We start from the raw sequence: 23,246 nt of genomic DNA, 5'->3' as shown, positions 1-23,246 counted from the left end.
AAACATACATAACTACTACTTGTGATAAGGTGTAAGAAGATATGTCTGTGGCATTCGCACTCATATGTCAAGCTATTAGCACTTTAACTGACTCTGCAGACCTTGCTTCAAGTCCATATTTGGCTCCACGCACATCACTGCACTTTGAATGTCAACCACTCCGGTTGTTGAGCGATATCATTTTTAAATGTCACAGGCAATAGTATTGAACTCAGTGCGAAAAGAACCTTTTTTTATATTTTATAGTGACATGATGTTGTAATTTGTGTGTGTAATTTGTGAGTGATTTGCATTCACAAAAGTTTTATTTACTTTGTCCTTCTGCAGGGACAGGCTTGTTAGCTCTCCATACAACCTTCACCTAAATGTCAAGGATGATTTTAGCATTTTGAGTACTGGTTGGCTGAAAACTTTGTAAAGTAGTGTCAGTGATCTTATCTCAGGGGGGCAAAAATTGTCTGCATTAGTCAATGATTGTAAGAAATGTTTGGTTACAGTTTTTTTTGTTTTGTTTTGTTTTTTTTACGTGATTTTCATGTGATTGTTAAAAAAGCTTGAAATCTCACATTGGCTACCTTTCATGGGAAGCAAAGACATGAAAGTATTACAGACAGCAATTTAAGAGCAACAGTTTAATCTTTATTGTGACAGCATGAATTATATCATATTATATGATTCAACACAGGGAACACTCAGTGTGCTTTACTCAGCTGCTTCTTTTCCCTGTAAAAAACAAATAAATGGTTTGTGTGAGTTTGATTTTAATAACCTTTAGGTGACAATAATTTTGATCTGTTAATGTTTTTGTATTTAAAGTTAGGTGAATATAATACTCTAAAAACATATTGATAGATATCAATTAAAAAATACTGATAGCGATTTCAGCTGTTTTTCTCTAGAAGGACTTACCTTGCCAGAGTCACGGCTCTTGGCTCTCAGTTTGTTGACCTGGGACTCTGCAATGTCAGCACGCTCCTCAGCCTCCTCCAGCTCATGCTGGATCTTCCTGCACTTGGACAGGTGAACATTGGCCTGCTCCTCCTGGAATACAAGGCATAGAAAATGTTTAAATGTTCAAATGTGCCTACTGTACATGAAATAACTTGTCATTGTTTAAAATAAATGTTTTGTCCTTACCGCTTCCTCAGCCTGCCTCTTGTAGGCCTTAACCTTGAGCTGCAACTTGTCAACCAGATCCTGCAACCTGGTTACGTTTTTCTTGTCCTCCTCGGTCTGTAATAGAGAATATAGATTTCCATGTTTAAGTATTTTCTAATGTTAACTTAAGTTTATTAGATTGATTTGCAGTGTACATGTTGACTGTGACAGTGACTGTACCTGATAGGTGAGCTCCTTCACTCTCCTCTCATATTTGCGGACACCCTTGACAGCATCTGCTCCACGTCTCTGCTCAGCCTCAACCTCTGTCTCCAGCTCACGCACCTTCAAAAGAACAGACAATTCGTAAAATGTTTAAGATCCATATCTTTTCTTAAATTTGTTTGACAAATCGTAACAAACTTGTGTTACCCGAGACTCAAGTTTCTGGAGCTGCTTCTTGCCACCCTTCATGGCCAGGTTCTCAGCCTCATCCAGGCGATGCTGCAGGTCCTTGACAGCAACTTCCAGGTTCTTCTTCATCCTCTCCAGGTGAGCGCTTGTATCCTGCTCCTTCTTCAGCTCCTCAGCCATCATAGCAGCCTAAAGGAGACAGCATGAAATGTTAATTAGCAATTTCTTGAAAAAACACATTTTACTTGAAGTTAAGAACAAATAAAAGTTAAACCTACATCAGTGATGGCTTTCTTGGCCTTGTCCTCTGCATTCCTTGCTTCCTGAACTGTGTCATCCACTTCACTCTGGATCTGGACCAGGTCAGTCTCAAGCTTCTTCTTGGTGTTCAGAAGGCTTGTGTTCTGAAAGGTAAAGCGATTTAATCATCACATTCCTGATTTTTACATGTTATTTAAAAACTCATTCGATTTTTGAAGGAATTATTGTTTGTTCACCTGAGAGTGCAGAAGTCCAACACGCTCACTGGCGTCAACCAGCTCCTGCTCAGCGATTTTGCGGCTCCTCTCTGTCTGTTCCAGAGCAGCTCTGAGTTCCTCAATTTCAGCCACCATGAGACCGTTCCTGCGGTCCACCATAGCAGCTTGTTCCTTGAAGTCATCCTGGGCTCTGATAGCATCATCAAGGTGCAGTTGTGCATCCTGGTGAAAAAATATCAGGAAAATATTCACAGGAGTACCGAAATGTAGGTGCACTGACTATATAGTCTGTGCAACAACTCAAAGTCTTACAATACCTTCAGCTGTGCTTGCACATTCCTCAGCTGCTTCTGGGACTCAGCAGCCTGACGATTGGCATGGCTCAACTGAATCTCCATCTCATTCAGGTCTCCCTCCATCTTCTTCTTGATTCTCAGGGCGTCGTTCCTGCTCCTGACCTCAGAATCCAGAGTGCCCTGCATGGAGTCAGTCACCCTCTGGCTGTTCCTCTTGATCTGCTCCATCTCCTCATCTTTCTCTGCCAGCTTTCTGTCTACCTCACCCTTAATCTGGTTGAGCTCCAGCTGGACACGCAGGATCTTAGACTCTTCGTGTTCCAGAGTTCCCTAATGATATCAAAGAATAAAATGTTCATTTCTGTATTCAAACCTTTTATGATACGGTATTTTGTCAAGTAAAGCCAGGTCATCTAATAATTTCCAACGGCGCGGTCACCACGAACAAATAAAGAACGGTCCCCAAATACAGTGCAGGGGAAAAAGACAAGGGTCGGTAAACTCCCGCTGCCCGTTGTATGTATTATACATATTATATATATTTTATCATTATATATTATGTGCACGTCAACTAAACATAATGTACGATGTACTTTGATTTAATAAATTCAACGATATAATCATGGTATTTTCAACACTGGTCTGGATTACTCATCTAAAGTATTATTGTCTTATTTCAGTCACTGCGGGTGAATGTGTGTTAAGTCCCAGCCAAACTGTATTTTGTAGTAACATATATGTGCCACAAGATGGCAATAGCTACATTTGAAGTGCCGTATGGGAACCATGTAAGTCACTGAATTTGCCACAACATGGTACTGCAAATGTTCCACAATAAAAGCCTTGTTGAAATTAAGGGATTCTGTCCACTGAAACACAAGAGTTTTTTTTTCCAAAGATCGCCCCAGAGGAAACTTACCTCAGCCTCTTCAAGAGCTGTCTGGATCTCAGCCTTCTCGGTCTCCACCTGCTTCTTGGACTTCTCCAGCTCATGGATGCTCTTGCCAGTCTCTCCAATCTGTTCAGTCAGATCTGAGATCTCCTCTGCAGAGAGATGCATGTGTTTTATATTGTTAAACCTTGAAATGTGAAATATAAATACTTTATTCTAACACATACATGTGTTGAATACAATGTAAGACATACACATATGTGTTGAGTACAATGTAATTGTTGAACTCACGTTGCAGGTTCTTGTTTTCACGTTTCATGGTCTCCAGCTGATCCAGAGCTTCCTCATAAGAGTTCTTCATCTTGAACAGCTCAGTGCTGAGAGTGCGAGCCTCCTTCTGAGCTCCCTCAAGCTCTGCCTGACCCTCCTCATACTTCTGTTTCCACTCTGCCAACACCTGAATAACATAATTAATAGAGTTTACTTAGTTATTAGTCAAATCATTTTAGTTGTCTTCATCTTCTTTTTTGTTGTGGTCGCACAAAGTAAACGTTACCTTATCAAAGTTCCTCTGCTTCTTGTCCAGGTTGGCAGCCAGCCCATTGGCTCTCTCCACATCAATCATGAGGTCCTCCACCTCACTCTGGAGCCTCTGTTTGGTTTTCTCCAGAGAAGCACACTTGGAATTCACAGCTTCAATCTGTTCCTCAGCCTCCTGAAGGCGCTGGGCCAGCTTTTTCCTGTTTGAAAAGGGTGCAATTTGTCTCTCTGTAAAAACTTTAAAGTTAAAAATACTTATACTATACTTTATATTTTCCCAGACAGTTTTGCATATGTGAAATACAAATAATTACACATCTTTAAGAGTCTAGATGAACATATTAAAGCAGTGCTGCACTCTAAGATGTTTTCCCCCAAACAAATGTAAATAATATATAATTCAATGTTTGGATACTTTTGTTTAAATGCAAGTATTGATAAAAGCAATACCATTGTCAGTTGAGCTACGCTAAAATGCTACACTTCTTGCCATTTAATTGTTTGAAAGTTACTCACTTGGCTTCCTCCAGCTCCTCAGTGCGCTGGATAGCATCAGTTTCATACTTAGTTCTCCACTGAGCCACCTCACCGTTGGCCTTGGACATTCCACGCTGCAGCTCAGCCTTGGCCTCCTGCTCCTCCTCAAACTGCTCCCTCAGCAGATCACAGTCATGGCGGGCTGATTGCAGTCCATGGGCAAGAGCATTCTTGGCCTGGTGTAAGAAATAATATTCAGTGTGCTAATATCGAAACAACACTCATGAAATATCATCAATAGACACTTAAAAGTTAACCCTACCTTAACCTCCTCTTCAATCTGTCTCTTCAGCTCCTCAATCTGCTGTGTGAAGGCCTGTTTGCCTCTGGTCAGCTGAGAAACAAGAGCTTCTTTCTCTTCAATTTGACGGCTGAACTCACCTTGTGTGAAAGATGTCATGATACGTCAGTTTGTGTTACATTTCTCAATAATACACAACAGATCATTCACTGATAACTTGTAGATACCATTTTCTGTCAGGAGACGTGCTTTCTGTGCGCTCATGTCATTGATTTGACGGCCATTTTCATCACTCTTGGTCTTCAGTTCACTTAGTTGGTCCTCAAGAGTACGGCACATCTTTTCAAGATTTCCCTAATGAGGAAAAGAGAGGTCAGAGCTGTGATCACATTTTACTTATGATATTAATGAACTTAACTATACTAGTTTGGGATTTAAAATACCATTCACTCCATTGTGTACCTTTGCTTTAGCAACAGCCTCCATGTTGCTGGAGAGATCATCAATCTCCATTTTGTATTCACTCTTTTCCTTCTCAAGCTTCTGCTTGACACGCTGGAGGTTGTCGATCTGCTCTCCCAGCTCAGCAACGCTGTCAGCCTGCTTCTTGCGAAGAGCAGCAGCAGTGGCTTCATGCTGCAGAGTGGACTCCTCAAGGTCACGACGGAGCTTCTGGAACTCAGCTTCACGCTTCTTGTTCATCTCAATCTGAGCAGCAGTGGCACCACCGGCCTCCTCCAGCCTCTCACTGATCTCCTCAAGTTCCCTGGAGAGGTCAGCTCTCTGCTTCTCAACCTTGGCACGAGCAGCACGCTCAGCCTCAATCTCCTCTTCCAGTTCCTCAATACGGGCCTGTTGAATGTAGGTGTGTTGTCTTTCAGTAAACTTTCACTTTTAATAGACAACATAGGAAATGTATGCTGTAATTTTTTATGTAACACAATATGTCACCTGGAGCTCCTTGATCTTCTTCTGGAGCTGAGCACCCATTGACTGCTCATCCTCAATCTTGCTAAGGAGCTGACTGATTTCAAAGTCTTTCCTGTGGGAATAACAGATAATGTACATAGTAAGACTTCATGCAGTTGACCATAATTTTTTAAAAGAATCATTGTGCATATTCAAAAGCATTACTTTTTCAGCTTCTCGTCAGACTGCTGCTTGTCATTCTCAAGATCCATGATAGATTCCTGGGCAAGTTTCAGGTCACCCTCCAGCTTCCTCTTGGCTCTCTCAAGGTCCATACGCAGCTTCTTCTCTTGCTCCAGAGAACCCTCCAGCTGAACATTAATATGAGTTTTTAATTATCACGTTCAAGAAGAAGCTTCCTTTTCCAATCCAAGTAACTTTGTGAACTTACATCATCCACTTGCTGCTCAAGCTTGGTCTTGGCCTTGGTCAGAGTGTTGACTTTGTCTTCCTCAGCCTGCAGGTCATCAAGAGTCTGCTGATGAGCCTCCTGAAGGGCTTTCTTTTCCTTGGTCAGCTTAGCAATGCTCTCATCCTGAGAGGCCATCTCCTCAGTCAGGTTCTTCACCTAAGTTTGCAGAAAATCTGTTGTTATTACATGGTAATCCTTAAATGTTACTTGATCTGCTTGATGATGTATTCATATTTACAAACCTTGTTCTCAGTGGCATGTTTCTCTTTCTCCACTTTGGCCAAGGTAAGCTCCAGGTCATCAATATCTTTCTTGAGCTCAGAGCATTCATCCTCCAGCTTTCTCTTCTTGGCAGTGAGCTCAGCATTGATTTCCTCTTCATCTTCCAGTCTCTCAGTTGTCTCTTTGAGTTTGGCCTCCAGCTGAATCTTACTCTTGATAAGTCCCTCACATCTCTCCTCAGCATCTGACAGATTATCTGATTCCTAGTTCATTTTATGAAAATACATATTAGCACAGGAACATTGATAAATATAAAAAAGCTCAACTACCTGTTGATGTGTACTTACAGATGCTACTTGCAGCTGCAGATCATTCTTCTCCTGCAGAAGGGACACCATCTTCTCCTCCAGTTCCTTCTTCTTGGCCAGGGCAGTAGCCAAGTCTGTTTGCATCTTTCCATAGTTCTCCTTCATCTGGGCCAGCTCCTTCTCAGTTTCAGCACTCTTCAGCAGAGGCTTGATCTTGTAGTACACCTTCATCCATGGCCAGTGTTTCACATTCATGAATGAGCGGACATTGTACTGGATGGTATATATGGCATCCCTGTGGACAAGAAGTTGCTGTTATAGACAAAGTCATCCGTAATGATTGATACAATGACTACACTCAAAATGAGCTATTGTCAACATGCCTCCTGGCTGTCATCTCCACAAACTCCTTTCTCATGAGGTAACCACGGCAAAGAGCCTGAGTCATGGTAACCAGAGAGGCCAGTTTTTCATCTCTCATCTCCTCAAGGAGACCCAGCAGACCGGCCTTGAAGAACACCTGAATAAACAGAAAATAGAAACTTGCTGTCTGCACTTTACACTATAGTATATCAGAATCTGTATCAAAATACTGCAGTGAAAGACAATTATGCTAAATGGCTGATGGCAGCTGTGATTTCCCAGGAAAACTTAAATCCTGTGTAGGCACTGTAGAACCACATACTCTAGGGCAGAATGAATGTGGGATCTGAGCCTCTTGGTTCAAGAGTAACAAAGAAAAATGTAAAATGCTTTATTTATGAATGTTTTTCCTCTCTTTTTCTTTGTGTGTTCCCTGGACCATGGCATAATTTCCCATCAAAATGTATTAAAAGTGGGTAAGATGTTTTCACGACACTCTACCATTTAACAGACCAAAGAAATAACACATAAGACTAAAACACATACCCTCCTTGGTAAGTACACTAAACTATATGAATGTAATCATTGTTCTTACCTTGGTGTGTCCAAATCTGTACTCATCATGATTAACATCAATTGACCCGAGCAGCTTCTCTGAAGCCTTCTTGTTATCAATGAACTGGCCCTCAGGAATGACACTGGCATTCAGCACCTTGTACCTTTCATGAGAGAGTTAATGGTCAGTGTGAACATTTTCTTTCAATCTGCATCAAAATTCTGTTAGATTATCCATTGATACCTCTGTTTGAAGTCACCATAGAGGATTCTGCTGGGGAAACCTTTTCTGCAGATTCTGATACCCTCCAGTACACCGTTACACCTGAGCTGGTGGATGACCAGGAAGTTCTCCATCAGACCTGTAAAAAAGACATTTATTAATGACTAATTTGAATAAATAATTTGTCTCTTTGTTGACGCAACAAAATTAAGTAAACCATCCCAACAAATCCAAACCACTCGGACCTTTTTCAGATTATTATTATACCTGGAGTCTTTGACTCATTGGGAATGAGGCAGCGCACAAAGTGAGGATGGGTGCTCCTCAAATTAGTCATCAGCTTGCCCAAGTTCTCCTGTGAACCCAAAATGGTAACACAATTATGAGTTTGAGTATGAACTGAGATATCGTTTTATACCTAAGCTTGCAATGTCAAATCTTACCCTGAACTGTGAAGACACAGTCTGCATAGAACCACCCTTCTTCTTTCCTCCCTTTTTGCCAGCACCACCGCTAGCCTCTGTTGATCAATTAAAGTAGAAACATTTTGTTAGAATCAATATTTATATGAACACATGCTACCGTTAAAGGAAACAGTATCTACAACCTTGAAAATTATGTTTGAGTTTACTGTAGTTACTATCATACCCTCAACAACAGGTGGATACAGAAGAGACAGCAGTTTAACTGAGGATTTCTGGTAGAGCTGCAAGACGGACTCGTTCAGTGGATCCTTGTTCTTGTCCAGCCAGCCAGCGACATTGTAGTCCACGGTACCGGCATAGTGCACCAGGGAGAAGTGGGCCTCAGCCTTGCCCTTGGCGGGCTTTGGCTTCTCAAATGCTCTGTTTTTGCCAAGATGCTGGTCATACAGCTTGTTCTTGAAGGATGTGTCTGAGGCCTTGGGGAACATGCACTCCTCTTCAAGGATGGAGAAGATGCCCATGGGCTTGAATAAAATAAGTAAACAGAAGTATGTCAATAAGTGATGCATTACGTCAAATTATCAACAATTATATAGATTCACAAAACTTAAATGATTACCTTTTCAATCAGCTCAATGCAGGCAGCCAAGTCCATGCCAAAGTCAATGAACTCCCAGATAATACCCTCCTTCTTGTACTCCTCTTGCTCCAGGACAAACATGTGGTGGTTGAAGAACTGTTGCAGTTTCTCATTGGTGAAGTTGATGCACAGCTGCTCCATGCTGTTGAACTATGAGGGGACAAGTAATCAGCATAATATCTTGCAGACAATAAGAATGATTTTTAGCTGCTGAATTGTTGGAAATGAAGCTTACATCAAAGATTTCAAAGCCAGCAATATCCAGGACACCAATGAAGTACTGCCTTGGCTGTTTAGTGTCCAACATCTGGTTGATACGGATGACCATCCACAAGAACATCCTCTCATAGATAGACTTGGCCAGGGCAGGCACTGAGTTCATGACCTGAATAAAAAAAAGGATGTGATTTGATTAGTCAGCCAACCAATTTGTCGAATGCTGGATTTCTCATATTGTAAACTTCTCCTCATGAAACAGAATATCACTTCATATTTGTCTTGGACATAAAAGGAACGTATCAAAAGTAGAGCTAACTTGCACACAAAAAATTGATACCAGTGTATCTCGATTACCTGAGGTACAGTCTGTCCCTTGGTGACAAACTCATTTCCGACCTTCACTCTGGGATAGCACAGAGCCTTCAGCATGTCAGCGGAGTTCAGACCCAGCAAGTAAGCAACCTTGTCAGCCTCTGAAAATAGTTCAGTGATTTACAGTTAATACATAGTTTGTAACCGTGATTGTCCATAATGATATAACAGAAACCAGTCTCATAAAGAAGCTTACAACTGTTGTTCCCAAACTATTTGAGCTAACATTAAATACTCACCCTCTGTGCCATCGGGCTCAGCCTGCTCCTCACGCTGCTTCTGCTTGAACTTCATACTACCATGGTGGAGCACAGCACCAGTCATCTTGTAGATGCTCATCTTCTCTTCATTAGTGAAGCCCAGGATATCAATAGCATTCTGTGTTCAAAAGAGGTGTCAACACAAAACACAATCACTTCAGGAAATGCATTTAAAAAAGCAGTTTTGATGTTGCATTTAATGCACAAAATATAATGAAATATTTTGAAGTGAAGATCACTCACATCAGTGGCTTCCAGCTCAACTTTGTCATCAATGCTGGCCACAGTGATCTGACCCTGACTACACATGGGGAAGTCGTAGGGGTTGGTTGTGATGAGTGCCAATTCTGGAGATCAAAAAAGGGTGACAGCTCATTATATTGTTTTGTATGAAAACTGTAAATAGGTTTAACATTGTGCAACAACTCAGTCTGCTTACCAATCAGCTCAGGTTTGTGGTTGGTCATCATCTGGTAGAAGATGTGGTAGCCTCTTTCATCAGGAAGCTGGAATGTCACTCTAGACTTCTCCAGCAGATCTACAAATGTTCATAAGTCACAGCCAGGCCAATTTCCAATTTCTGTTATTTGTATCTACTATGACGATTGTTACTTACATGTCTCAATATCAGCACTAGACAGTTTGCCAGTTGTGCCGAAATGGATTCTGATGAATTTACCCTGTTTGGAACAAAGGAAATTTTAACATCCCTCCACATGGGCGATCTGTAACAAGACCTTTCTGTGTCATTTATGTGTAGAAATTCCTCCATACTTACAAAACGAGAAGAGTTGTCATTCCTCACAGTTTTGGCATTACCATAGGCCTCCAGCAGGGGATTGGCTGCAATAATCTGATCCTCCAGTGACCCCTATAATCCAGTTGTAAAATTGATATCAGAAAGTTACTTCATTTTTTCCCCCAGAAATATTTTCCGCATTACACTGAATTGTAATCATCATACAGTAACAAACTCCCACCTTTGAGGTGTCCCTCTTCTTGTCTCCACCAACTGAGATTGTTGCAAAGTACTGGATGACACGCTTGGTGTTCACAGTCTTTCCAGCACCAGATTCTCCACTAGGTATAGACATAGACTTATAAGAATTTGATCAAGATATTTGACTATGTTAAACAAAGCCAACAAATGTGAAACTTACGTGATCAAGACAGACTGGTTCTCCCTATCTGTTAAATGAAAAGGGAATTAACTGTGTTTTTCACAACAGAAACCTCATATACTGATACATTCTACATATAATAATGACTTACCACAAAGCATGAACTGATAAGCGTTGTCAGAGACAGAGAAGATGTGGGGTGGAGCCTCCATACGCTTCTTGCCTCTATAGGCAGATACAACTTCAGAGTCGTACACTGGGAGCCACTTGTAGGGGTTCACAGTGGCACAGAACAACCCAGAGTAGGTCTGAAAGTGGTCATAGAGATTCAACAGTTAACTCAATGACTCTATGTTATATAATTTTCAATATTTCTTTTGTTATGATTAGGCAGATTGTCTTACGTAGATCATCCATGCTGCATAACGCTCTTTGAGGTTATACAACACAGAGGCTTCATTGAGATGGGTCATCATGACCATGTCCTCAATTTTGTCGAACTTGGGAGGGTTCATTGGAAAGACCTCATCTTCTTTAACTGTCCTCTCCTGGAACAGGACATTTGTCACAATGAGAACTGATCATATTGAATTCCCAGTAGACTCTGACTTCATCATACTAACCTCAGCATTGTCCAGGAGTTTGACGGTGGCTTTGCCACCTTCTTTCTTGATGATTGTTCCCTTCAAGTACAGCTCCTTGGCATCAGACACGTAGCAGGCAGCCTTGGCATCAAAAGGTTTACTTTGAGCCTCAATTCTCTCCTTCTCTGGCTTACGGAGGTAAATGGCAGCTTTGCCGTAAACGGCCATCTCCGCGTCCGTACTCATGGTGGCGGTTTATGTCTGTGTAGAAAGTTAAACAAGCAATCTTAGACCAATGTTTAATTAATTGTCTATTCATGTGATCGAACAGTGCCTGGTGTCAGCCTTTCAGATTAATTGCTGTTACAATTAACCCTAGCCATTATTTGAGCTCAGTGATTAAACATTTATCCATTATCTATACCTGCCTATTCTTTCGAGGGTCACGGTCACTAGACACAGACAACCAGTCATACTCACATTCACGGGCATCATACGGGCAATTAAGAGTAGCTAATTAACCTAACCTGCTCTAGCTGTAGAGGACACCAGAGCATCCTGAGAAAACCCGTGTAGGCACAGGGAGAACTTACAATTTTACACCCCTAGCCATCCCATCTAGCCAACACGTTCTAACCCAGAACTTTCTTGCTGTGAAGCCAACCAGTACAGCACCCACTGATTGAAAACTTATGATTATGTAAGTATTCTATGGTAAAAGTTGTACATACCTTACCCTTTTCCTTTGTGAAAAGAATCTTATATTCCACAATCCTGTTGAAAATATCATGTTTTAGTCAGTGCAGGAAACAACCATAAAATGTATTGTAAAAATGTAACTTACACCTACACATATTGTAAAGTTAAAAGGAAAATTTCATCCTCTGTCAAATGAAAAGTACAGAGTGCAAAGAATAATAATACAGATATATTTTCACTCTTACATGACATTATAGTTGTAAATTAATTTCTAAAATGAGGAATACATTAAAATGATACAATGCATTATAGTAGATAACCTCACCACAAGCAGAACTTCACTGGTCTACCACACGCTCGGAAGCTCGTCTGGGACTCCTTATATTCAGTCTGGTTTGCTTACAAAGCAAAGCTTGAAGCAGGACAACATGCCAAATATGGGTGAGAGTGACAGCTGAGTCTTGAAGCATTTGAAATATTTTGCTGGCACTAGAATCCTTACCTGAAGAAAGTAACTTTTGAATTGAACACTGTATATATATATATATACATTTATATACATACAAGCAGTAGATGGAATAATGCTTTTATATTAAAAAGAATGTGAACCATGCTTGCATACGTCCCACAGGACTATGTGGTATTATCACTCACATCTTAAGGTATAAACACCTTTAAGATTCATTCCATCAGCGTGTTATCTTGCCCAGTAACCTCTTCTTAGTTCTTTTGAAAGTCAGTGGGGTTCTCTGTGACGTTTTTTTCAACATAAAAAGAGTGCTGGGACAAAACTTTCGGATTTGTTTTGCATTATATGGTACTGTAATAAAACCTGGGAAAGTCCTTAAGCTCTTAAATGGCTGAGCAGAATATTATGTCTTATATCTTTATTGTTTACATGTGAATATACCCAGATATGACTTAGTACGTAATCTTTTTAATCATTAAATAAGCAAAAATGTTATTGAATAAACATTTTTAAATTGCACATTTATTATTGTCTTCTAAACTAACATAACATGATTTCACCAGAATGTCTCTTGAAACGTAAATTCAACATGCTCCAAGCTCTGTGATGTCTTCTTAAAGATTCAGTCTACGTTAAAGGGTGAGTTTAATTTAGTGGTCTGTGGTGTGAGCCAGTTGCCAGCTAACTTGGGGTGCATTGAGGAACACATGTTATGTCCCTGTGAGCCGCATTTGTTAGGGGCCCCTCTGTCATACTCCGTCATGTAATTGGAGTAGTTTTGAAGGTTGCTGCGTTGAGGTGAAAGAAGTGGGCATGTCATTAAAGAGTGGGAGGGTGCAAGGCTCGCCCTGGATTGGTTGACTGTATATTGATTAAACCGAAAGAATGTTTTGACCAAAATGAATACTGCTTCAAACATTAGAAGACATACTGTAAGTGTTAACAGGAAAATGTTGCCATGACGCTGCTTTTACTCACTTGGACGTCACTAAATGTTTTATTGGTGTAGAGACGTGGTTATGTGGACTTCATGGAAAATATGTTTGCCTATGCTGTGAATGATCCAGCTGCCCAAAACTAATTTTCAAAATGTAATGTTAACACAAATGTACAATCTACCAAAGCTATGTCAGGCGGGAGAAAAACAGATAATTAAGTGAGGTACAATGAAAACACATCATGCCTCTTTCTGCTTGGAGATCATTTAATAGGATGCCAACTATTGACTCATACAATGCATCTCGTGTGCAAGTCCATTTTCTCAACAAATTCTGTTTGATATTCAGGTGACGGTTTGCCCACCCATGCAGTCACAGTGAGCATGCAGCTGACTGATGGCTCACAGCAAAGCCCTCCTACTCCAGGGTTTGCCTCACTTGGTCAGATGTAAGAGCCTTACTATTCTGGCTACTTTAAAATGAAAAAGATCAAATGCTAACATTTGTATGTGCTCACCAAACATTTGGCTGAATTCAAACAAGAAGTTCACTTTTTAAAACCCAGTCCAGCTGACAAAATCTGTGTCATCAATTTATGACAGATTTTGATTTGAGTTTCTGAATCAACCTGCCCAGTGGGGTCCCACAAGGAGGTCAGATTAAAGAGATGGCCATTATCTACTCATAATAGTCTGTCTGCGTTGAGTGCATGCCCATGAGCCATTCAACATTGTAATAAAAATGTGTTGACATTTTTTCATTGCGTTCTCTTGAATGTGCACCTCTATCTAGTTACGCCAGCTCACGGTAATGAGATAGGTGTCGGAGTACTGAGAGACGGGCTAGGAGGTCAGAGGTCGGGTGGTGTAGTGTGGTGGGGGTGGAAGTGTTTAGGCACAAGGCAGTTGTAAGCTTCTGTAAAAGGCCACTCAGCTGATTAGTTACTCACAGTAAGTGAGATAGCATAGTGTCGAACACTTTGACTTTGACCACTCATGGTATAATCTATTTGTGCCTGAAAAAATATGAGGATAAAAGGGACTGCCTCCCACCGAGGGTAGAGAGGGAATGAGCAGACAGATTCCCCTTCTGGTTTGTTTGGTCTCCCGAGTGCAACAGTCGTCTGTGAGCATTAGACTTCAGTTATGGTGATCCATTTTTGTTGTGGGGCACCACAACAAGAGCGTGTTTCTCAGGCAACACAGATCAGCTTCAAACATACATTCAAATACTTGATATTGACTATACATTGCGACAGGCACCAGTTCTTTCTCTGGATCATGGCAAATGAACAGACCGCAACAATAACTGGTCATGTCCTCTCAGAATCTCAGACTGCTCGAAATCAGATCGTAGTCACAAGTATGCATGTATATGGGTGGATAAAGTCATATTGCATAACTACACAATTTAAGCCATATAGCTCAAGAGTCTGCTACACGTCCTGCAGTGGATCCTGAGGGGGCTGGGGCTCTTCGGCAAGACAGTACAAGGCACTTAGGACGCTGCCAGTCGGTGCTTGAACATGCGACTCCTTGCTCTCTCTGAGAGATATTAAAGTAAACCAGATTGAGTGAGTAACTCACACTCACTTGCCTATCTGCCCCCTAATGACCTTACGCTACCATCAAAGCATTGTCTGAGCCAAGTTAATTTGTTCGCCCTCTATGAAATGGGAGCCATACTGTGGGTCTGGCAACTGAGCAGCTTTGCTTCATGTAATCATCATGGACCTCTGTCCTGCCGGAGCTGAGCTCATCATTTGTGAACTCAACAGGTCTTCTGCCAGAATCCCAGGCATCCAAAGTCATTTTCCCATCCATCCATCCATCCATCCATGTGACCGATCGTCTGTCTGTCTGTCTGTCTGCCCGCGATTATTTGAATGGGAGTTGCTGTGTAAAAACGAAACCAAAACTAACGTTAAACTCCCTGCTGCCTTTGGTTTCGTTTTTTTTGAAATAATACAACACCCTAGCTGCAGAGAGATGCGGTCCACGACAATAGTTGCTGGTAAGTGCTTGTCTCAGTGTTTAGTGTAAATATTTTAAGCATCGGCTCACTTTTAAACGTCCGGACTGCGCCATCCAGTGCAACCTGAAAGCCGTCTCTGTTTGGCCGCAGACAAAAGACGCGGCGCGACGCCATGCTCGTTACCTCGTACGACCTCGGCTCTCAGTTATTGCAAGGCAGGCTGGATGATATGAGGAGAAAAGCACACTTTATGCCCTCATTCTTCCTGGACTTGCATTTGCAGCGAAGGCAAAACAAACGCACTGAAGTACCGTCTGACCCCTGAGCACGAGCTGCACGCGCTCCTTGTCTGATGTCCGTGATGCATTTATTCTTCTTCTGTTTTTCTTTCTTCTATGAACTAATATAAACCAAAAGCCGAAGGAAACACGCAACGAGGGGAATGGTGAGATACTTTAAAAAAAAAAACGTCCTGAGGGAGCAAACGTTTTTAAATGAAAGCAACATGCCCTTGAAGTGGCTGAAGGAGGCTATGAATGAGGTTCCATCAGAACATGAGCTGCCTTGAATCAATAAAAGTGCAGCACCTGCACCCTGCAACCATATTGCAAACTGTGGCATTCAGTGTGATGATGATGTGTTGTTCGTGGTGATAAGGTCCCCTTTGATGTGTGTATGAAGTCCCCAATTGGTTTAAATGAGGCGCTTCTCCTCAGTCAAAGCTGTCTTTTGTCAATGTATCTATGTGTGCCTGTTTGTGTTGTCAGCTGATGGAGTCTGACAATGGATGGGGAAGTCCACCCTGACGTCGAAAATGTGAACTCCGTCTTGGCTCAAGAGTCCTCAGAGCTGTTCCACATCCTGAGCGGTCAGTCGCCCGCAGTCATAATGCAGCTGTGCCAAATGATGCCCAGCGATGGTGGCTGGAACACCAACCGTCTGGCCTCCTCTGCAGCGGCAGGAGCAGACGTCATCGAGGCCATGTTGGAGTACTTCAGGGTGGCCGCCGCAGCAGATTGCTGCAACTTCCTTCAGAGCTTGTGCATCATGTGCGAGAACATCCCCATGCACCTGGAGTCGAGGCTCATGTCGGCGGCTGGATATGAGTACAGTGAGTATAAAGGGATGCTACGAATGTCGACAAGTGATGCTAGTCCTCGGCTAGAAGGTTTACGCATTGAGTGTCTACTGTTTGCTATGTGAGAGCATCCTCTGTCACCTACAGTCCAAAACTCAATTTCTCATTGTGGACCATGTCAACATGACAAGTTAAATGATCATTTTGCCTTGTGTATTCGTTACCAGTATCGAATCACCCTTTGATTATAACCATGCAATATTTATATATTTTTCAATTCTTTATCTTTATTTATCACATAATAACAGCAGTTTACACAGTCGTCTTTAGCTAGATACCTTTACAGAGTGATCTTTTCAGCTTTTTACAGTAAGATTATAGAACATAAAAACAGAACATGGGTGTTTTTTTCATTCAAAATAAAGAGAAAAAGAATAAATTACATAAACAAATTCAAACAAAAGAAGGACGTTTCAGAGATACATACACTATCCACTACCACACTCACCAAATTTCCTCATGGAGAAGGTGATTCTTTCCATGATAAAGATTTCATAAATGATATCATACCAGACTTCTATAGATAGGGTGGCTGGCAGCGACACCAAGTATTCCAAATAAGTACTTTGTTTTAATATTTGAAGATGTTCAATGTAAAAGCCCAAAAAGCAGTTAGTCTCAATTAAAGGTACAGTTTGTCCCAAGTAAATTCGCTAATTCTGTGTAAATCGTGCACCAGAAAGTATGTACTTTTGGACAGGCCCAAAACAACAGGTGGTAGTGATTTTCTTCCTGGGCGCCACCGTTCCTCCAGCAGCTGGAAGAGCCTGAATGGTGAGACTTCTGAACAGGTGTTATAAAACATCTACTAAGACTCATTCAGCCGAACGCTCTCCATGAGATTAAGCTTGATATCCTCCGTTGAAATTTACAGTATTTTATCCAGACTTCCTCTGTAATTCCCGTTTTTGTTTTATGTAGTTGGTACTTGCTATTTTAAGTCCCCTATATAATCTTGAAATCTGAATCTGTCCTACAGGCACTAATAAAAACGTTCAATAGGTTGTTCTCAAACGTCTTTTGACCCCCCCAAGTATCTGAAGAATTCACTATTATTTAACTTGTGTAGTCTTTTCATTGTCTGAAAATTGCTGAGTAGTGTGAGGAGAGGCCCTGATTACCGCTCCCTTTATAGCTCACACCCACTTTATTTGGGGTAAAGTCAAGGTCATGAGAGCACCGTCTCAGAATCTTTATCTCTTCAAACAAGCCACTCTCAGATAATATTTAACCATGTTTTCAGAGATAAGTTGATCCACGTCTTACCTGTTTCCATTAAGTTTATCATTTGTCTTTTTTTCACTCTTACTGTGCCTGAATTGGAACTGTCCTGGACATGTCCACTTCAATTTCTTTCCATCTCGCTTGATAATCAGAATTGTGATGACAGAACATTGGGCCGACATATAATAGTCCCTTAGGCAGGAGAGTGGAAGTCTTCCATTGGTCTTTGCCTAATGATGAGTTTGAAATCACATAGTTGTTTTTTCCCCTTGCCATATGTACTGCAATATTGCTTTATGCCATTTGTTGAATTATTTCAACTCAATTCGTGACTCAAAACTTAATATTGGAATTAAATTCCATCTCTTTATGTCCTCCGATAATGATTCAAATTGAAGTTGTACAAATGTACTCATTCTTTTGGGATGTTTACGCCTAGATATCTCATGTGGTCCAAATCCCAATTTTCCATGCAATATTTTTGATGACCATAATGTTGATATTTTTGCATTACTTATTTGTAAGAGTCATAGCAGGCTACAAAAGTATTATTGCTTCAGTTTCTTGAACTGCAAATCATGGAGTACTTGCAACCTTTCCAGGTGGGGGTCTTCCTCTTATTTCCGGTCTTTCCGTGCATGTCATTTGCCATAAAACCATAGATGCTCTGCTTTTCGTTCTGCTCACTGCCTGGAGTGGAATAATGACTGATAAATGATACTTACTTGCTCATACTAGTAAAGAAAACCTGTCTTTGTGCTGGCCTGGCTGACAGTTTGACTTTGTGTTTAACTCTTCAGCTGATGCCATACAGCCTCCAGCCACAGAACCAGCGTCTCTGAGAAACACAGGTAGTCAATGTTTGTTGATGTCTGTCTGTGTGAGTGTGAAAAAACATGACTTTGTGTGTGTGTGTGTGTGTGTGTGTGCGCCTGGCTGCACTGGCATGTATAAATACATGTACAGTCTGTAGGTGTTTTCCATTGATTTGGTGTTGTATTTATTAGCGTCTAATGATTTTAAAAGGCAACGTTTCTTCAGTTCACTAAACTTTACACGTCCTACTTTTCCACCAAACACTCAGTCGTTGTTGACTCTGTGCTGCTGTTGTGTATTTGCATGTTGAGCACACCCAAAGCAGTTCCCTAAATAGATTGTGGCCTACCTGGAAGATTACACATATTAAATACGATGTAAGGCAAGTGATCCATTGGTCTGTTTCTTTACTTTTGATTTGTTGCTTCATCTTTTCTTGGTTTATAGTAAAGCGCCCCACAGCAGATATAGTCTGATTGACTAACTAAAGTGGGAAAGTGAAAGTGAAAGACAGCTGTGGGGAGAAGCAGCAGTTTGTTCACCAGCGATCAGCATTCAGTAAATCTTGTGACTTTTCACTTTTGTTTCACTTTGGGAATCCCCAACATTTCCTTTGATTGGTCTCTTTTCATCTGTAGATGATAGATGGAAGAAGTTAAAAGATGAAGGCCTGATTATAGCATGCAACATGTGCAAAATTCTTGCAGTTTTTGCACATTTTCCAGTATTTATTCAGTGCTGTGTGTTTTATATGTGTTTTGTCTGCACTGTAGATGTTTCCAGCCCCAGTGTAGCTGATGAGCAGTCGTCATCGCTGCCCGCAGAGCTGCAGCTCATCAAACGCCCTCGGATTGGTAGATCATACACACAACACTTCAACTTGTTACATTGCAGCTACATTTACATGCACAAGCCAGCCTGGCAAATGGCCATCTACTGGTTAAAGTCCACGTATTTATTAAGAGAACTAGATACAGTGGGGGAGAGTCAGCCTTGCTGCCAGTTTGTCCTGATGGTGTTTGCAGTACTGTAACAAAAAATTCTCCTTCACTCAAGAAAGCGTTTTTCCACAGAAGGTCATTTGTTTATTATTATGCATACTTTTAAAGATGTAATATTTGAAACAGTGTTAAAAGTTAAAAGTACAGACTACCAAAAGTGAGACCTTTTCATTCCAAAGTGATGTGCTAATTATGGGACTAAAGCAGTCATCTTAGAAGTGCCTGCTTATTTTACAGGGTATTGCGTTACCAGGGTTAACCCACTTTTCATGTTTGGTGCTGAGCCAAAGCAAGATTACTTGAATAACTAAGAACCAACACCCTGTGCACTGTACTGTTAAAATGATTTTATGTGTGTCATTATACAAGAACAGGAAAGTGTCTGTTTAACAGGAAGTTATCTGTTGAAAGTGCAATCAAATGTTAAAAATGTGGGCTGCTGTTCTGTGATGTATTCTGCCCACAGACCACTGGGAGCAGTACGTTGCTACAGTGATGAGTTTACTGCAGAGGAGGTGGGAGCGACTCAGTGAGCGCCTGGTGAGGGAGGTTCAGCTGGAGAATGTGTGGGTCAGCCTGGGAGTGGCAAACAGAGGTAGGGACAGACCTGATCAAACCCCTGGATCAGCAGACAGAGGGAGCAGAACACCAGGTGAGTGTTATTGTACACCAAGAATTTCTTTGAAAGTCTGCAGCTTGGCCATACAGACAGAAAACTTACCAACTCATGCAGACATAAAACTTACCGGGGCTTTATTCAGGAGAGTGCTCTTTCAATTTGAGAGCATTACAATTACGTAGCAATCTGCTTCTGCCCACACGGTCTGCTTGCACTCAGATATATTGTTGCTTGCACAGATTTCCTGCCCTCCAGCTTCAGCCCTTCTCCTCACACTCCGGCTGCTTCTGTGCACTCGAGAAACATCTGCTCTCAGATTTCTGCTCTGCGCTCTTTAACCGGGTTCATCCACTCCACGTCCACTATACGGCTAATAGTATATGTAGCTATTATAGCAAAATAAAAAGTATGGGGGCTTTTTTATAAGTATATATGAAGTAGTATATGAAGGGAAGTACAAAATAAAACTGTGGAGGGCAGGAGTGGATGAACCCAGTTAGAGTATTCGCCGTACAGGCCGCTCTAAGAAGTGTAGGAATCACTGAAGCACTTATCTTTCATTTACCTATTTTTAGGAATATAGCCAATAGTTGCCTATTCTAATAAACGTTCACCTTTCTCCCTCATCTCCCTCTTCTTATCTTTTGAAAGTAGGCTGCAATTGTGCCTGCTCTCTTCGTGATCAAGCTCAAAACAAAACAAAACACTGAACATTTTAAGAACCAACTCCAAAAAATTGTTTCCAGGTATTCCAGTACTTGATTTTGTTTTTCGCTCACTTGAAGTAGACTAACGTCACTTTAACGACCTCATGTGAACCCTGACAGAATAGAAATGAAATGACAGAACTAGCTAGCTGTAGAGGTAATCCGAACCCCCCCCCCTGAATGGCTAGTACGAAAAGTTCTGGCATAAAATATGTATACATATTTATAGCCTAAAGTTACTCATGATATTTATAAATTGAAAACAAGCTGAATTTCATTTATGCTGATGAGATGAAGGCGGCTAACGTGGCTAAACTGCCCAAAGAGCTGGACTCTACAGCCTGACTCTTGACGATAAAACTGAGATTAAATGCTGCCGTTAAAACCACCGGGAGAGTCCGGTACAGCCTGACTCTGGATGGTAAAACTGAGATCCCGTTAGCGCTAGCTTCAGAGTGGAGCGTTCAGTCCCAGTCAAAACAATACAGTTTATCCAGCTGTGGCTCATCGGCTGAGAGATGAGAGTATTTAAATTCTGCTTGATCAACAGTTGTTTGCTATTATTTGGAGAGGATTTTAATTGCTATTTTTTAAAACCTCTTTTGGGGGACGCCAAAAATTCCTCTATGCAGGAAAAAAACTGGCAGAAATCTGAGAGCAGACATCTCCCGGGCTCACAGAAGTAGCCTGAGGGCGAGGAGAAGGGCTGAAGCTGGAGCGCTGGAAATGACAATATGTGACATATCTGAGTGCAGACTGACAGTCTGAGCAGAAGCAGAGCAAATCTAAGCGCAAGCAGGGGGCTATTTGAGGGAAAGCGTTACAAAATCTGAAGGTGAAATCAATAAGTCGTGCTCTCAAATTGAAAGGCCACGCTTTTGAATAAAGGTAGGAAAAAAGTCCCATACTCATGCATATTTATAGTCTGCTGTACACTAACTAAACACTTTCCGCCCAACCTCAGAGCCTGATGGGGATTATGGGTCTATGGAGTCCAGAGTAACATTGGAGACCTTCCTCCAGGGATGTGCAGGAAAGGTGACAGTCCTTGTTGGCCGGGCTGGATCAGGGAAAACTCTGCTGATGTCCTGTTTAGGACAGCAGTGGGCATGTGGACTAGTAGGTTTTCATTTTTCTCATCATTCAATATTTACTTTTTGGTCAGGCACAAGAGCACATTCAGTGGGAGACTCATTCCTCCCAAATGTACAACTGAGCGGCCACAGGAAATCATTCCTGCCTGTGGCCATCAAACTGTTCAACTCCTCCCTCAGACACTGTCAGACACTCAGAATAAACAGATCTGGACCTGCTTCTTCATATACTACCTCATTATTATTTATTCTTTATTCTTTAAATGTCAGTGCAATACATATATATTCATGCGCAATAGTGCAATACATATATATGTACATACATATACATTGTTATTGTATATATATTTTATTTTTATTTTTCACTTAAATATTTTGTAAATATGTAAATTTATGCTACGTTCTACTCTTGAATGGGAGCACTGGTACTATATAATCCCCCCCCCCCCGGGGATCAATAAGGTATTTCTGATTCTGATTCTGATTCTGATTAAATACTACTACTTCTAAATGTAGCACTTGAAGCAGTTTTGATGAAGTTGATGTACTTGCATGATCCTTGCAATTCTTTGGTTGTATCCACATGTGTCGCCAAATAAAGCTAAAGAAATGTAATGTACAGGTCTTGGGGAGTACCAACTACTGCATATGTGGAAATAAGTTGCATAAAGCCTCTTATTGCTCCAGATGCAGGTGCGCAACATTGATTGGGGCTGAACTACCAGACCTCTGGAGTTCCTAAAATTGGTGGAGTTCCCCTTTAATTTTTCCCGCTCTGCTTGGTTCATTCCCTCATTTTGTCTTTATTTTATTCCCTCTGGTTCTATCCTCTTCTCTCTTACATATCATCCAGGGCCCTATCCCTTCATCCTACCTGTTTGTCCTGCTAGAGTTCCGTCAGCTCAACTTGCTGTCCCGCCCTCTCTCCCTGTCTGAGCTGCTCTTCCGACACTACCTCCCTCCAAAGTGGGGCGACGTCGAAAAGGTACGCAGGTGGCAATACCAGAACATTCATTCAGTACTTTATTGCTATTTCAACAAGAAACAGGAACCACCGCTTCATACAGTGACCACCTTAGGACATAGTAATAATAAGAAAAATATTAAAACAAGCATTCCCACGGGGATGCTATCAGTACCACAACCACCTATGATGTATACCTTTGGATGTGTATATATTATTATTATGTTATTATATGTACACCGTATAAAGTGGGACTTTTCTGATGTTAAATTTGAAAGTTTTTAATAGCAGTCCTGTACTGAAATCAATGTTCAAACTGCTCTCAAGTTGATTGGCAGGTCATCCCTCTTTCTGTCTCTCTCCTGTCTGTCTGTCTGTCTGTCTGTCTGTGTCTCTCTGCCTCTCTCTCTCTCTCTCTCTCTCTCTCTCTCTC

General features: G+C 41.3%; 2 protein-coding genes across 2 annotated transcripts in view; one reads left to right on the top strand and one right to left on the bottom strand.

Annotated features, from left to right (window-relative positions):
• Positions 1-702: 702 nt before the first annotated feature.
• Positions 703-11,416, bottom strand: LOC139286744 (myosin heavy chain, fast skeletal muscle-like). The gene is made up of 39 exons (XM_070907646.1): positions 11,210-11,416; positions 10,991-11,134; positions 10,738-10,894; positions 10,626-10,653; positions 10,440-10,545; positions 10,244-10,336; positions 10,082-10,145; positions 9,905-10,003; positions 9,709-9,812; positions 9,445-9,583; positions 9,188-9,306; positions 8,850-8,999; positions 8,594-8,764; positions 8,198-8,498; positions 7,993-8,069; positions 7,817-7,904; positions 7,571-7,688; positions 7,367-7,490; positions 6,792-6,928; positions 6,448-6,703; positions 6,121-6,363; positions 5,858-6,034; positions 5,632-5,777; positions 5,449-5,539; positions 4,960-5,349; positions 4,725-4,851; positions 4,519-4,637; positions 4,236-4,432; positions 3,736-3,919; positions 3,471-3,636; positions 3,207-3,331; positions 2,309-2,617; positions 2,010-2,213; positions 1,791-1,916; positions 1,531-1,701; positions 1,339-1,443; positions 1,138-1,233; positions 910-1,041; positions 703-723 (listed from the first exon to the last, which is right to left on the bottom strand). The coding sequence occupies exons 1-39, from the start codon at positions 11,414-11,416 to the stop codon at positions 703-705; spliced, it is 5,811 nt and encodes a 1,936-aa protein (XP_070763747.1).
• A 4,617-nt stretch (positions 11,417-16,033) lies between these two features.
• nlrc5 (NLR family, CARD domain containing 5) overlaps positions 16,034-23,246 on the top strand; it is a 30,395-nt gene continuing 23,182 nt past the window's right edge. Inside the window, exons 1-6 of the mRNA XM_070907204.1 lie at positions 16,034-16,361; positions 18,413-18,463; positions 19,202-19,282; positions 19,896-20,081; positions 21,720-21,874; positions 22,703-22,834. Of these exons, the coding sequence (XP_070763305.1) occupies positions 16,034-16,361; positions 18,413-18,463; positions 19,202-19,282; positions 19,896-20,081; positions 21,720-21,874; positions 22,703-22,834 (933 nt within the window). The remainder of the gene's footprint in view (positions 16,362-18,412; positions 18,464-19,201; positions 19,283-19,895; positions 20,082-21,719; positions 21,875-22,702; positions 22,835-23,246) is intronic.

Source organism: Enoplosus armatus, chromosome 6, assembly GCF_043641665.1.
Source record: "Enoplosus armatus isolate fEnoArm2 chromosome 6, fEnoArm2.hap1, whole genome shotgun sequence".
NCBI classification, from domain to species: Eukaryota; Metazoa; Chordata; class Actinopteri; order Centrarchiformes; family Enoplosidae; genus Enoplosus; species Enoplosus armatus.
Note: the sequence above shows the minus strand (reverse complement) of the source record. Positions and strands in the feature narration are given on the sequence as shown.

What these genes read in the sequence shown, in the direction of transcription:
- LOC139286744 (XM_070907646.1), bottom strand. Translation starts at nt 11,416, where the DNA reads ATGAGTACGGACGCGGAGATGGCCGTTTACGGCAAAGCTGCCATTTAC. An exon ending in CAATGAGTCAAAGACTCCAG is followed by an intron (nt 7,689 to 7,816) that starts GTATAATAATAA and finishes TCTTTTTTACAG; the next exon opens with GTCTGATGGAGAACTTCCTG. An exon ending in CAGCTCTTGAAGAGGCTGAG is followed by an intron (nt 2,618 to 3,206) that starts GTAAGTTTCCTC and finishes TGATATCATTAG; the next exon opens with GGAACTCTGGAACACGAAGA.